We start from the raw sequence: 15,870 nt of genomic DNA, 5'->3' as shown, positions 1-15,870 counted from the left end.
CAGATCACCTGGAGCTCTGTTCACTTGGCCCCATCTCCACTATCACCACCTTGGTACGAGCCACCAACCTCCCACCCTGGTGGGACTCCGTCAGTCCCCGCCAGTTTCACTTTCACATCCCCACCCGCAGTTTCCCTACAGCCGTCACAAAGCAACTTCTCACTACCAGTTACATAAAATGCAACCAGGGGCTAAAAGATCCCCGCCCAGTCTAGGTCCTGCCACGTCCCCAACTTCGTGTTTCGTTCTCTCTCTTGTCCTGGCTGCTCCGGCCATGCCAACTCATTTCATTTCCTGGACACGGTGGGCTCCTCCCCTCGGGCCCTGTCTGTGTGGGGGCTCCTTCCCCCTGCTGTTCACAGAGCGGGCTCCTGTCACTTCCAGCTCTCAGCCTATGTGCCTCCTCCCTTGGGAGATCCCCTGACCTTCAGTGCAAGGAGGTCACCCAGTGATTTTCCATCCTCACACCCTGTTGGCTATTTTCATAGCACTCAACGTAAGTGGAAACTGTACGCAGCCATTGGTTAATTATCCATCTCTCCAACTTCATGGTAAAGTCCATGGAGGCAGGACCAGGTCTGTTTTGTGCTCTGCAATACATTGTACCTAGTAGCGTATCCATGTATTCGATACACAGCAGATGTTTGCTGAACCAAGAAGGAAAGGGTGGGAGAAAGAAATCAGCCTGACTTTCCAGCTCCGCCTGCCTCCCCCACAGAGTGAAGTCTAGCTTGTCCCCAGATGATACAGCTCAGAGTTCATTCTGCAAGAAATACTTGCATCTCAACCTAAGAATTATACTTCTGTTACCATCCCTTGTAAACACTCTTATTTTATAACCCTTTGCCTCCACTCTTTAACTGTCAGATGCCACAGGAGTTGTCCTCATATAATTGATCAAAACTATGCTTTCTGGCCACTTTCTATTATGTGTTCCTGGAAAAGGGAGAGTCATTAAAATTCTTCTTTTGCCTTTCTTATTCATCCTCTAGTTCTGGATCTCAGAAACGATTATCATTGAAGAGGAAAGGGTTTTAAGGAGACTGATGTCCATTGAAAAAATTAAGGATTCAGATTCAGGCATTATTAACAAGAATCAGTGGGCTGTAAAATTTAATGTCAGGATAAAACCATCGTGTTTTAGACAGAGAGGCATCTAGACCCCGTACCATGGTTTCCCGGCTGTTGACGGCTGACCCTGTGCACTTCGCTATAACTTTGTCGATACACTTCTTGTGAATGGCTGCGTTGCATTCTGAAAAGAAAAGATGACAGCTTGAGATTTTCAGAAGTTAAGGAACGACCCAACGAAAAGAATGATGATAATATGACAGCACTGCTCACTTACGTCGACACTGGTAGCCCTGTTTGTTCAGACCCCTGCAATAAAGCACATGTTTGAATATTTACGTGGATGTTTGAGTCAACAGCAGTACCCAAAACATTTAAAAGATGAACGAGATCTCATGGCTTCTACTAGCACAGAGCGTTTTCTGATCAGCAGCCCTACTATTTGCCAGAACTTTTAATATTGTTATTCATTCATTCATTGGTTAATGGAGGTACTGGGCATTGAACCCAGGACCACATGCGTGCTAAACATGCGCTCTACCCTTGAGCTGTACCGCACACTCCACGTGTTTTTTGTTTTAAAATGCTTTGTTAAAAGTCTGACAAGTAATTGAGAAATTACTGATTTCCTTGTCACTTGCACAGTCTCCACACAAATGTGTAGCGATGAACACAACCAACCAAAAATGGGTCACAGGCTCCTGGTAGCAGATTTCCACGTCTGTGCTTAAAAATTCAATGTATCACTAATCTCAGCATGGGTTAGCAAAGATATCTGCGTAACGTGTCGTCTCCTCTTTCTGACTATCTGAGAATATTTGCAACTAATAAATTCTCAAGCTTAAGACTGAGTCCTGGGCAACACTCACTATTAGGAAGGAAAGAGATTCAAGCCGCTGGGTGAAGACAGTTGCTGGAAAGCCACCAGAAGGCTCTCTGCCCTTTGGCTTCCCTGGCTGAGCTGGGGGTGGGCATTAATGGAGTCTGCATGAGCCCGAAGGGAGGAACGCCCCCTAGGAGGCGGGGAGGCTGAGACCAGAGACAGGAGTCGTGTCAAGGGTCCTTTCTCCCATCGCCCTCGCTGTGTGGTTACTGACGCTGGACTCCGTTTGAGGGCTGTTAAGACACCCAAGAGCCTTGTAAACATCTAAACCCATCAGTTCCAACAGGAAAGTGTTGCCTTTTGCAGACATTAGTCCCAGCGCAGCTGGGCTGTCAGGGTGGTGGCCGTTTCGACTGTAGAACTGTGCTTACAAGAGCGGCATCTCCCTCTTCAGTCCCTCCCACTCACCCCCATAAGAAACGGAAGACCTTGGAACCTTTCCCTAAGGGAGCTGACTGCTTCACTCCACAGAAGCCACGTTATGGAAATATTCTATATTTTCTCTATAAGCCTTCGCAGTCCAGGTGAACTCTCAAGTACCACCTGTTCCGGCACGCTCCGCCAAGGCGGACGGAACACGCTGGGCCTGGCAGATTAAGGAGATGTGACAAGATGCATAACCTGAAGCTTGGAGTGAAAGGGCATTACCGTACCACACAAACTCGTGGCAGACGGAGCAAAACGTGGGCTGTGGGAAGAAGGTGGCAGTGAACTCATGGCACTTGACGTGGTGCACTTTCGCCTGTTTGATGGCTCCTCGGCGGTGGTGCAGAGCAAAGAAGCCTTCAGGCTCGAATTCACTCATGTCCTTTGTGTCTGCAGGAAGAGGACAGGGGACAGAGTCACATTCTGCAATATGGCTGTCACAGCTGGGGGCAGGGGGGTGGGGAAGGGACAGAGGTGGATGAGGCATTAGACAAGCACTGAGACCAGTAAAAACCCAGGCACTTAGTGAGGTCGGTACAATACTAAGTGTCTCTCCTTAATTCCAGAATTATCAGAGGATCATAGGACTGAAACAATGAGGCTGGATTCCTGGCTCAATCCTTCACGACACTGAGCTTACCTCTTTCAATTTTTAAAACCAGAAGTCAGAACTTTCAAGGTATTTACCAACCTCTCGTGCTCACTGCCAATGGTGAGTCAGCCAGACAAGGCAGGAAGTGGCCAACACTTCTGCCGTAATTCTAGAGAATAACGTGGTTACTGACAGCAACTTGGACGCAATTTTTTCTTTTAGGTTCCAGGACGCTTTACATCTGGTTGTTTAGGACAGAAGAGAGTAGACTGGAGGGAGCTGGCCAGGCTCGCAGGGGCAGAAGAACTCTGGGAAGTGGCTTATGTTCTGGTTGCCGACGCTCACGTTACTCAGCTGTGCCAGCCGCAGACGCTGCCAGTCAGTGTGGAAAGGGCCAGAGGTGAACAGATCACTGCGATTTTTTCTTTTCATGTCTAGGTAATTCTGGATGTTACCTTGTTAGCTACATCAAATCATCACATTCACATTTCTCCTGTTTGCCTGGGCTCTGGATGCCAGTGAAGGCACAGTGCCCTGCACCCAGATGGCATCTTCCCCCAAAGCTGGTAGAATTCTGAGCCTACAGCTAGGATGCCAGCCCCGGCCGAAGCCCAGGCCCACAGAAAACACACACCAGCAAGGGGGTCGCGGCGAGGCAGCATGATGGAGGCTCCAGCACGCGAGAGGGAGTGACACGGTGAACAAGAAAGAACAAAAATCATCATCATCACAAAAAAAAGGATAATGGACGTAATGGTTCTAATTCCTAGGACTGCAATGTTTACGTAGCTTCAAGATTCTTGGATTACTTATTCTATTTCTTTAATTTTTCCAAGTACAAAAAAAAATGGAGATTTTGGGAGACTAAGGGGCTCATGTTTCACAAATGTAAAGAGTTAACAATATTTAAGCTAAATTACTTCCATTCTGGCTAAGCTGTGGCAGAGGCTGGACAACACACTGGAGGCACATGTTACTGCAAAAGACCCTATTTCCCACACCCCTGACAGCGGCCAAGCCAGAAACCCACTGGGTGGAGAGAGGCGGGGTGTACAGCTGGGGACGTGTCCCCCAGAAGCCCAGCCCAGTCCCAGGACACACATTCTAGGACTAAAGCCCTCGCCACAGTGGGCCACACACCTGCTCGACGGAAACGCCAGGCTCCCGGAGGAGGAGCGCTCCTCTTAACCATCCAGAGAGCTCCTGAGGCGGGGCTTCAGACTTTGCCTGATACTTCAAGGTGCGGCAGCTTAGGGCTTTTTACTAGGACTGGACTGGAAATAAGTCAGGTTTGGTGGACAAGAGATTAAATGTAGGGTCACTGAGGCCAGGGCCTTCTTCTGCAATTTCCGGTTTAAGTGTAGAGCTCACGTTACACCTTGTGACTGGGGCAGCAGGCCGTTGGTCATCAGGATTTGACTCATTTCTATTTTGGTCCAGATGACACGAAAGGAAGCACAGAATCGCTTCTGAATTCAGGGATGGGAGTGAATTATCTGGGAACTCTATCTGTCTTACTGTAAAAAAATTATATGTATATAATTTAATAAAAATATATAATTAATTTAAATATAAATACACTTTAATAAAAATATATAATTAATATATGTAATTATATATTATATAAATTTATATAAATATATTATATATACTTTTATAAAATTTTATAGTCTAATACTTAGACAATTAAATATATATAAAATAGTGCCAACTATCCCTATGTGACTATATGTATACCATAGTCTGTGTGGTGTAATACTGTACATTTAAACCCATCAGTGCTAGAGACAAACTAGTTCCCTTGCTCCTCCCTGTGATGTCCTTTATCCTCTAACCATTTGAATCATTACAAGAAAGAAAATGTATAAAAACTCAGAACCCAAAAAATTCTGCCTGCTTTTACTGCTCATTTCTGAGGCAATTTGCTCCTCTGCCTATTCATTGGCTTGGACAAGCTCATTGGTTTTTACATGTTTGGTGATTCCTTTTATAGCACTGGCATCTGTTTATTCAGTTTAATCTATTGCTTGCTTGTGGTCAGATGCTTTCCGGGCAGCTCTGGGCAAGCTGCTGCACTGAACGTGCTGAAGAACTAGGGGCTGGTGCCCGTGCCTTCGAGCGGCTACCTGCCAGGCCAGCGAGACACGGCGCTTACACAGAGAGGAGCCCACGATGGTGGGGAACAGGCTTGGAGACACGCACATCTGTGTTTTAGGAGGCAGGAAAAGGAATTACAAAAAAAAAAAAAAAAAAAAAAGAACAGGAAGAGGCAGCTAAAGAATTAAGAGGAAAACTTGAGCAATATGACATCGGGCAAGCCAAGGAAGAATGTTTCTCAGCACTGACAGATACAGAGAGGACCAAGGAATTGAAGGTGAAGAAACACATTTGTTTTGAAGGTTCATTCTCTTGCAGAAAGACATTTAGCAGAATGGTTGAAATATAAACCAGATTCTCAGGGTCTAAGGATTGACAAGTAGTGAATTAGTAGGGACTAATATACTGAGCTGCTTTTCCAAGAAATGTATCAGGGAAGGAAAGGAAAGAAAAACTCATGGAGGCAAAACGGTTTTTTTTTTTTTTAAAGATCTGTTTTCAGATTGGAGAAGATGGCTTAGTTACGTATTTCTTGGCGACGAGGTAGAAACCAGAGAGAGAAGAAAAGCTGAAGACGCCAAAGAGAAAGCAAGGCTGACAGAGCAGAGCTGCGAGGATGAGAGTCGGGAGACCATGAGAGGGAGGGACGCTCTGTGAGGCAGAGGAGCAGCAGGAGAACGCAGAACGCAGCAGGTGTGTTCTTCCCTCCTCTCTCGACTGCAGTGGAGGGAAGGCCGACCTCCAAGACTAAGAAAACAGAAAGACACCTTCAGAAGCCGAGGAGTATGGGAATGTTTGGGATAGCCATTGTGTGGGCATCAAAAGAAAATAAAAGTAATGTCTAAACGCAGAGTGAGTCCAACCGAACAGTTCTGCAAACACCCACTGAGTACCTCCTGCGGACCGAACATGCCACCTGGTGCCGGAGTTAAAAGGTGTGGTCCAACCACGGCTTTCCTGCCAGGAACTGAGAGTCCAGAAGGAAAGACAACTGAGGTGGTACATGTCAGAACATAAGTATTCACGGAATGCTATGGGACCACAGAGGTGAGAATATATATATTAATTATATAATTTATATATTTATATCAGCAAAAACAGGTATACACAGGTGGAGGTGAGAAAGAGGAAAGCTGGACAGAAAGGTCCTAGCAGAGATGATTCCTGAGCTGGGTTCTAATAATGCACAGGAGAAGGACGCGCATGGTGCCGTGTGTGGTGGGGAAAAGCCACAGGCGCTCTCTCTGGATGGGAGAAAACGAACAAGGGTTCAGAGAGAAGGTATCTCAGGACATGAGGATTGCTAGTGTGGAGCAGAAAATGTCAACGGCCGCACCCAGAAGATGTGCAGGCATCAGATTGTTCTGAACATTTCCCTGTGGATAATCTGCAAACACCGCAAGGCTGCAGGCGGGCCAAGGGGCAGAACGAAGGCATGACAGCTTCAGAAGGGAGCTTTACAGAGTTCACTTTGGCAGGTGGTAGGAGTGATGGCGATTCAGCAAGAGGTAATGACAGAGGAAGGTCTGACTCCCAGCCCTGGGTGGTGGGGAATTCTGAGTCACCATCTGTGGGGTGACTGGGGGTCACTGAAGGGACAGAGAAGAGTGTAAGAAAGTGTGAAAAGATGAGACGGGGGAGACAACCAGACAGGGTTCGAAGCCACCAAGAGTGATGGTCAGACAGCAGAGGAAGAAGAGAAAAAGTGATTTCAGCACAGAGAACCCCTGGTCACAAATGGGGATTTGAATGAGGAAGAAGGGGGAGATTCGTGTGTGGAGAGCAAAGAGCCGTTTACTTCCCTGCAGAGAAGAGTCAGTTCACACGTCCACTCTGAGGCTGGAGCTTTTACGAGCAGTAGCGTTGGATTCATTGAAACGGCACTTTGACGACAGAGATACACGCAACAGGAGGAACTGATGGGCTGCCTATAAATGTGACTTCTGTGACCGACCTCTGGGTGTGACACGGAACTGAAACTCTCCAGTGATGCATTTTTTTCCCCTTCCTTGTTGCTAAAGGGATTGGAGGCGACTAACCTGAGGCGTTAATATTTCGCCACTCTAGTGTTAGGGAGAACGCCTGCTGGTTTCTTATTTATTTCGTATCCTCCTGGTAGGTGTGACAACTTTTAAAGTCACATCATTTACACACAGACGTTGTGTCCACACACACTGACCCACAAGCAGAGGCTCTTGCATTTACATCAAATTCCCAAAGGAAAACACAGATGGACTCGGGAAGCACCGATGAATTCACGCCACGTGAAAACGAAGGCGTGTTCTCTGTTTCTGTGTTTATCTGGCCCCACGTAGTGTATTTTCAACTCATGCGTGAGCGCCCCTGGGAATTTTAAGACAACTCCCCATGCTTCCATTTCCTCCTAATTCTCTGCTATTGGAAAAGGGGAACAAGTTGCCCATCAGAAGAGACATGCCCACCTCACCCCAAAAACAGGAATAAGAAATGCCACTTGCCACTCATTTCCAGAAAGTATCTCGCGTTCATTAGCATCCGGCCTCGAGGTTTCAGCTCTAACTGGTTGAAAGAAGGAGAGAAAAAGGCGTCAGAATGTGGGACAAGTGCTGAGCTGAGTGACGCCACAACGGGCCAGGTTTCCCGAGCAAAACCCCAGCACGGTTTCCGTCCGTTTTACTCGTGTTCTCACCAGCACAGCACAGCGTCCGGGAACGCGGCCGTCCTTTTACTAAAGCCCCTCACCAGCTCGTTAACTGGAGCTGGAGCTCTAAACTCCCTTTAGGAAGAAACCAAATCCTAACACAGATTCCAGCTGAGCCCCTCGCCCTGCGCTGAAGAGCCGGGATAGGGCGGACTCAGATCTCGATGGTGACAGGAGAATCAAGGATGCTGGGACCAGCTCACTTGGAGGACGAGCGGGTCCCCTTTGGAAGGAAAGAGGAATTCTTTTGGGGGGGCCGACACACACTTGCCTCCAGGGAATGAAATAGGAATGGCCTCTCTCTTTCCCAAGGAGGGACCCTTTCCTTTGGGAAGTGGCTGATAATCTGCGAAGGGAAATTACAGATTGTTCTGGGAAGGGGTACAAAATATATTTCAGTGTCATCATGTAGCAGGGACCAAAGTGACCTTTTAGGAGATGGTGCAGGAAATCATGTGCTATGACGTAAGGGGGAATATGGCAAATCTGAGACAGCCTGGCCGCCATCGATAATTCACTAAACCATGACACTATGGCCAACGTGCCGAAAAGCAAGGGAAGTAAACAGAAGTTCACTGCTGATCATGACACCCATGGGTAACCAGAAACAGTAAGAAGCGTCTTTCTGAACTCAGGACTGAATGCGAATCATGGCTCAATAATTCACTGGTTGTGTGACCTTGTGCCCATCACCAGACCTTTAAAGATCACTGGGCAACTGACATAAGAGACTTGCCAAGTCACAGCATTACTACTGGAATTTTATGCCGTGACAAGCTGGTGCTGCTTGGTTAACTACACACCTTCATGCAAGCTTAGAGTCATGAAAAGGGACGTGCTTTTGCTATTAAGGGTATATACCATCGTCTCTGGTTTATGGAATAAGTAATAAATATGGAGGCAAAAATAAAACTGCAAGACCAGGGATGAGGGACTCGTTCCCAAATGGAGCAGCAAAAACTCAGTACCAGGGGACTGCAGCATTATCAGTTTTCAGGAATTAGTGGTGATGGAGGAAATTAAACCAGTTAGCTACTGGAAAAATAATATCCCTAGAACAGTCACATTCCGTCACGTTTTTGAGAGTGAGGAGGAGAAAAACACGCCGACAGGGAAAACCCTGGGGAAGCAGAAGGGAAACCTCAGTGTGTGGAACCTGGACGGTGTCTGCGGAGCTGAGCGGCCACTTGGAGAACGCAGTTTTTCTTTTTTAAGATACAGAAACTAATTGTAAGAAAGCAGATTTCAATAGAAGCAAAGGGAACCATAAGCCCAAAGCAGCCTGTTGAGCCTCAAACATTAGAAACTAGCCTTGAAAACAACAAAGATGGAAAATGTAAGAAGGTTGCCGGTAATTCAGTGAGGATCTGGGGGCCACCAAGGGCTTATATCTTAATAATCCAGAATGCAAAAATCTGAAAAGTCTGGTAATGATAAAAATCAGAAAAAGTCTAGGCAAGAAATCAAATGCAACTTTAAGAGATAAACATAGAAAAGCAACCTGTTTGTCAGTGATGCCTACAAAAGAATTCTTAAAATAATTGTCATTTCATTAACTGAGAAGGAAATTAAACAGCATGGTACTTTAAAAACCGGGATTTAGTGACGCTTCCCTTTTTTAAAAACTATAAGGTGGAAAACAAATGGGAACGGGGGAAACACTGAGGAAGACTTTCTCTGGTTTCTCTCTTCTTTGTCTGAGCCTCGCCAAATGCTCCCGTGATTCTGATGTAGCTACAGGCTCACCGGCTCACCTTCCTGGTTTGTGTAAACCTTTAACACAAACTTGCAAACCTATGTGACTGTGACGTCATCCACTGATTTGCCCTCTTCCTACTCACAGAAGCAGCTACCCAGGGGGAATTCTGCTCCCACGCTCCTTTGCCCACGAACGAGGAACTGCCCAACAGGTTCGGCTGAACCAAGTTACCTAAACACATCTAAGCATGGGAACCTGAAAAAAAATCTTTATGTATTTCTATCTTTAAAGATTAGTGACACAAGCAAAGATATATATATATATATATACATATATACATATATATATATATATTCCTGAAAAGTACTTTTTTGAGGCCAAAAATACGCAGCTAACACAGAAATCTACTTTTTAGGCTTGTATCATTCCCATTTTGAAATCTCTGATTTGAAAATCTTTTGGCTGGAGTTTTAAAAAAATCAGAGTTACAGGAAGTAAAACGCAGAAAGTTAAGATTCTCTGCCCTTACATAAATGGTGCAGGCATCTGAAAACATTTTCTGGGTTTTAGATCATGCAAAAGCAATTTTTACTAGAATGTTTCCTTTAATTTTTGTACCCCAGAAATTTTCATTGAATTTTTTTTATGCTTTCATATTTTACTTTTCCCTTTACTATTGCTAAACACTTGCCACCAACCTAGTTATAATGTAAGTTTTCAAAAACTTGGTGTGGTAACATGGACTGTGTATGCTGTACTAAATTTTTAGAGCAAAGCAAGCTAAGTGAACACATCCTGGCTTAAAAAAAAAAATTAGAGGGACTGAGAGACCAAACACTACATGGAGTTTTGCTCTACATTCTCGGTCACCTACCCGTCATCTTATGAGAGTTCTCTTATGAAGAAGTCTACATGATATCCTGATAAATGGACGAGAGTTAGGTTCCCACGTTAGGGGGGATTTGTGACATTGCCAAGCTTGCTTTAATGGTTGTAAGTCAGTACCAGCTCTCCATGGTCTAAGAGACCTTCTTCCCTTACGTAAGAGTTAAAGAGATTTGAGTCTGTAGTGAATAATCACTGTCATTATCAAACATGAGTAAGCGGCAGGGAGTCAGTCTACTCCAGGCCCGTGCGTTGTCCCTTAGGGGTGACACCGAAATGCTGAACTGGGCTTCAGTTACCGTGACATGTATCACTTAACGGAACACACACTTCACACAGAGCCCCCGGCTTGGATTCTTACCCAGACTTCCGTCTTCCCGTTGTTCTTCCTGCATCTCTCGGCCAGAGAGTGGAGCTCCACGGTGGTTTCAGAGATCAGGTCCACGTTCTTGCCCTTCACGATGATCTGCATCACTCTGCCTTTGTTGATGTGGGCGTCAAACGTGCTGTCCCAGGGCGGGTACATGGTCGGCTTCTTCTGGATATACATCTGCCCGTTCTCTGGGGACAGAAAGAGATGTTCTCATTACTCCTTCAGTCGGCTCTGCGGGACAGTTCACCTCAACAGTGGCCCCCATTCCCCCTGCTCTCTAGGACACATGTCTGTTGGGAAGAACAAAAATAATGCATAAAAGAGTCAGGGCCACTACAGGACAGAATGAGACAGCTCCGAGGTCTACACGCAAGGTAACGCACTGAAACTTAAACGCCAACCTGGATAATTTACGCAACAAAAATCTGACAGTGTCTTGGTAATGCTCTTTTCCTGTTCAACAGTTAGTCGCTTCTCTCTGAGTGTGAACCCCTGAGCAAGTACAAAGAACCCAGGAGCTCAGCCTGGTGTGTCTGGTGGGGTCCAGGGACCTAGATCCCACACTGTACAGGTTTTACACTTCTATGCTTTTTGAGGTCCTCCCTTGTTAATCTGTAAAGGGTGGACCCATGGCTGATTAATTTCACCGACGTCTAGTAAAAAAATAATGGCTATGAAACCACTGTGTGTTGATCTGAAAGACACGGAGGCGTAATTTCAGGCTTATAACGAGTGCTCCTTTGAAAAGGGATTTAAAATCTTCCGTTTGACACACATCTACTAAGAGGCAGAACCTTGAAAACATCACAGCCATTATTTCCTTCTCCCTCATTCTCCAGCGAGGGTCCATTGTGTGTAAACCATGCATTCTAAGCAAAAACTGAGGAGCAGCCCAGAGGGGTGGTGATTGTCATTCACAGGAAGCCAGCGGTAGACCTGCGGGGCGGTGGGAGTCGGAGGAGGGTCAGGACCAGGAACCCAGGTCAGGATGACAGAGCTCAAAGGAAGCCTTGCCGGCGCCACCAGGTGGTTGGGAAAGCGTTTCCTGGTGGGATGTAGCCGGGCCGCCACGTCTTCTGTCCATCTTGGACCCTCTGTACTATTTATTCTTTAATCATCTCAGACGCAGAAAACTGCGGCCGTGTTTCAGTGTTTTGTTTCTTGTGATCATAAGCATGTTAAGTGGCAGAGCCAGCAATTCAGAGATGTTGATAAAGCAAAAGGGAAAAATCCTTGTGAAGCGGGGAAACAGAGCAGCTCTGACTCCTGATGGTCCTCTCTCCCCAGTGCACGATGCTGAAACAGAACAGGCAGCCAGCATCTGCTGAATTACTTTTTTGCGGGGGGCATGAAAGGATTTGAATACGGTGAAACTAAATTTTAGGTAAACCTGGCTAAGAGAGGTACAAACTCGGACAATACGGAGGGTGGAACAGGAAGGTGAAGATTTTCATGGCTTGTTTTAAAAAAATTTAACCGAGGATTGGACTTTAAAAAAAAAAAAAAACAGCAATATTAATGATCGAAGCAGCATCTTACGTCCTCAGACTTGAAGTCATCCCTGATCGTTCCTTCCAACCATAACCACTCACTCTCCCCACTCTGACCAAGCACAGAAATGCCCACATTTCTCACACTTTCATTCACTGGGTTTGTAATCATTTAAAAAGAAGACCAGAACTCAAGATGCTACAGTTTCCAGTGAGTTTGACCATTTTCAAAGGCTCCCAGACCCAGAGCTCTGTGTCCGGTTTGTCCCCCTTCTGTTGTCTTTTCATGTAAAACGCAGCCTTCCACCCTCAAGACTGGAATGTGCTGAAACTCGACGGGAGCAACACCTGAATTCTGACGTTCAGGGTGATTTCTTTCCAGAACAAAATGAAAACAGAATCAAAAACAAAAACCCTCCAAACTCCACAAGCTAACCTTTTGGAAAAAATAAAGTCTCCTTTATTATTTTATCGTGTTCCCTTGCTGCACATGGCTGATCAGACCAAGTTCAAAGGCAAGGCCAAAAGAAGAAGAAGAAATAATTTTTAAAAAAAGGCTCTCAGGAGGCAAATGTCAGTGAGACCTATGGCTATAAAGGGAGCTGGGTCCAGGAGACCCATTAAGTTGAAAGTGGCTTTGAAAAACTCAAGACATTTCACACTTCAAAGATTTCGGTGACATTTGGAAGGTTTTAGATTGGGAGCAAGTGCCATTCTCACTTTCAACTAAACAGGAGAGAAATCCGGGCGGAAGGGAAATCGAGATGATCAGACGGACTCCTCCGCTTTGATGTGCCCGGGGTGGCTGCAAGGATGGAGGGCGTCCACCGCGGAGGAGGAGTCTTTTAACCCTCAACAGAGCAGGACTTGGAACCGCAGGATTCTGCGCTGGAAAATCCACCCAGAGGTTCTCAGCTGCAAAATCAGGTTCCTCGTGCGTCTGCAGATGTCACTCCCTTAAAGGACTACTCTGTACAAAACAAGTATCTCGCCATCTCTCTCTCTGGCCCCAGCACTTTCCTCTCCCCTCCACCCGGCTCTGGTGGCTTCACTTCACATGACTCACCAGATGGCACTTTTGTTTCTTGCCCGTCTTCCTCTGCTAGGAAGGAAGCTTGAAAGGAAAGGCACTTTTTCTGACCCAGCATACAGTAGGCGCCCCATAAATACTTTCTATAGCAATAAATTATAATGGCTCCTGCTGTCACCGTGACCCTGCGTCGGTGGCAGCCAGGCTTCCCTACAAAGTGTCTGCTAAAACCAGAAATGTGTGTAGGGAAATCGGGGAAGGCAGTGAGGCTGGGAGGCCCTTGGGGTGTCAACTTCCTCCTACTTTTCCTTTAGAAAATCCATAGAATCTTAAACTACAGGAGCAGCGGCAGCAGATGAAGTGATCGCGTAGAGATTCTGGATAGAACAGGATTATTTTAATGGAAAGATCTAAGTCCATAAAGGAATCTCGGCTCCGTCACCCTCTCCCCCTCACCGCGGACTTCTTAGGAACATTTAAATTTGACAAAGCATGACAATTCTTTCACTCCTCCAGGGTCTTAGTAAACAAAAAGGTACGTTTTCTGAAATTTGGACTCTAATGGCTAATCACACATCCTCTGTAACACGCACCTAAGCTTCGCCGAAGCAGCAGCAGACCGTGTTTGGAGCTGGCTCTAAGACCGTGCAGACTTAACCCACCTGTACTCACTGGGCGCGGCCAGGCTTCCCACTGCCGTGTTCTGCTTTAGCTCACGCGTACGTCACTCCCTCACGGACTCCCACACAGCGTCCTCAGCGCGTTTCTCCTTTCCCTTGTTTATGTGGGGAACGGGACCACGAAGCAGGGCACGGGGCAGGAGGCCCGGGCCTGGTTCAGAGGCTGTGACTAAGCCACGTGCCCCCCAGAAAGCCCTTGGCTCCCCTGGGCATCAGTTTCCTGAGCTGGAGAATGAGGTTGAACCCGATGACCTCGAAGACCGCGGAAGGCCTTGCCTCCCAGGTCACAGCACGCTCCTCCTCCCCCGGGCCCCAGCACCCACGCAGGCCTACCCGATTCCACGTACTCCTTGACGAGCACGGCGCAGTAGGGGTTGACGGCCTCTCCCTGACACGGCTGGCAGGACCCGCAGTCGAAGTTGGACAAACCAATTCGAAGAAATGGTGACATGGTCGCTCCCTGCAAAGCAACAGAAAACAGATACTGTTTGGGGGCTAGAAGACACATTATTTTGGGGGTGTCCCATCCCCACCTACCCAGTGCTTTATCTCTGACAGCCAGAGCCTCACAGGGCTCGACCCTCCATTCAGACAAATGCGTTACTTCCCCTCTACACCACACACTCTGGGCTCGCCCCACATCGCAGGCCGGCCAGAGAAAGGGGCTTGTGGGAGTGGGTGCGCTGAGGCCTGCGTCCCACTCTCAGTCCAGTGCACTTGTGTCTGACAGCTGCCGGGAGGGGCGGCGGCGCGCCACCATCTCAATCCCTTCTACCATTCAGGTAGGCCCCCGGGAAACCACACACACCAGCAAAATGAGTTTATAAAGAGTGAGGCCCTTCTGACTCACACCGTGTAAACATGACACCACAGAATTCTTCCGTGGGCTATTTAGGGGCGTGAGGGGCCTGGCTCGGGGCATTTACTTAGCAGCTGATCTCTGTTTACTTTAGACACACACACAAACACACAGACACAAATACATATACACATATACACAATTACATGTACATATATACAAACATAAATACATGTACACATACACACACAAATACATGCACATATGTGCAGATGACATTCTATATATAAACACACACATATACACATACATGTATATGGAGATGACATTCTATATAAACACATACATATGCATATATACACAAACACACACGTACATATATTATATATATATGTAAAATAAGCTTTTAAATATTATGAACCACTTAAAAACCTTAAATCACCATAAAACAGCACTTTATTGTGGAAGGGTAAACAAAATACTTCATAAAAGCCAAATTACTGACTATTACACTTTCCTGGAGACACAGGTGAACGTCACCGCAGTGCTGGCTGCAAGTTCCAGGATTCTCGTCTGATCCTTCATCTCCTGTTTCTTGCCTGTCCTTGTCTGGTCACTTACTTCAACTAAACGCCTCCCTCCCCCTTTTTTTTTCACCCTACTTTCCCACGAGGTCCCATTAATCTGAAACCATCAGCTGGGGTTAGTGATAAAGTTACTTCCTTGCTTCCTCTTGTCTCTTGAACTCATTTCTCCCCATGAATTTCCCCGAAAGTTCCTAAGCCAAAGGTATCAACAAGAAAGCGTCAACCATCTCTTCCACCTTTGTGTTAAGGAGGAAAACTGCTCGGGATGACAGGACCCCAGGTGTGAGAGTCAGTGACACAACTGGAAACCTGGGCGCCGTCATCCTGAACCCAGCGGCGCCATAAAAGACCGCCCGTCCTCTGGAGCGCTGGCGGTCTTTGGGTCATTTTTGAACCTACAGAGAGACACATTAGGGGATCTTGACAACTGCTGTTAATTTCACGGACATTAAGAAAGTCCCCATTTCTTTTCTTTTTAAACTGAAGAATAGTCAGTTACAATGTGTTGATGTCTGGTGTAGAGAAAAAATAAAAAGAAAGAAAAGAAGGAAGAAGGAAAGGAAGGAAAGAAAGGGAAG

At 46.5% G+C, this 15,870-nt stretch overlaps 2 protein-coding genes across 7 annotated transcripts in view; one reads left to right on the top strand and one right to left on the bottom strand.

Annotated features, from left to right (window-relative positions):
- The window catches only part of PRKCQ (protein kinase C theta), a 131,600-nt gene that overhangs the window by 68,343 nt on the left and 47,387 nt on the right, over positions 1 to 15,870 (bottom strand). For 3 of the 6 annotated variants that reach the window (XM_074358149.1, XM_074358150.1, XM_010961807.3), the window contains exons 2-7: positions 14,240 to 14,366; positions 10,695 to 10,894; positions 7,547 to 7,607; positions 2,608 to 2,770; positions 1,349 to 1,380; positions 1,170 to 1,255 (exon numbers count right to left, since the gene is read on the bottom strand). In XM_074358149.1, coding sequence (XP_074214250.1) covers positions 1,170 to 1,255; positions 1,349 to 1,380; positions 2,608 to 2,770; positions 7,547 to 7,607; positions 10,695 to 10,894; positions 14,240 to 14,357 — 660 coding nt within the window. In that variant the 5' untranslated portion in view covers positions 14,358 to 14,366. Of the gene's footprint in view, positions 1 to 1,169; positions 1,256 to 1,348; positions 1,381 to 2,607; positions 2,771 to 4,112; positions 7,487 to 7,546; positions 7,608 to 10,694; positions 10,895 to 13,888; positions 14,121 to 14,239; positions 14,367 to 14,530; positions 14,717 to 15,870 lie in introns of those variants that run through there. The other 3 variants (XM_045522114.2, XM_074358151.1, XM_074358152.1) reach the window with 3 other exon arrangements.
- The window catches only part of PFKFB3 (6-phosphofructo-2-kinase/fructose-2,6-biphosphatase 3), a 273,821-nt gene that overhangs the window by 256,549 nt on the left and 1,402 nt on the right, over positions 1 to 15,870 (top strand). The window lies entirely within an intron of this gene.

The sequence above is a fragment of the Camelus bactrianus genome, chromosome 35 (genome assembly GCF_048773025.1).
Source record: "Camelus bactrianus isolate YW-2024 breed Bactrian camel chromosome 35, ASM4877302v1, whole genome shotgun sequence".
Taxonomy (NCBI): domain Eukaryota; kingdom Metazoa; phylum Chordata; class Mammalia; order Artiodactyla; family Camelidae; genus Camelus; species Camelus bactrianus.
This window is presented reverse-complemented; position numbering and strand designations above follow the sequence as displayed.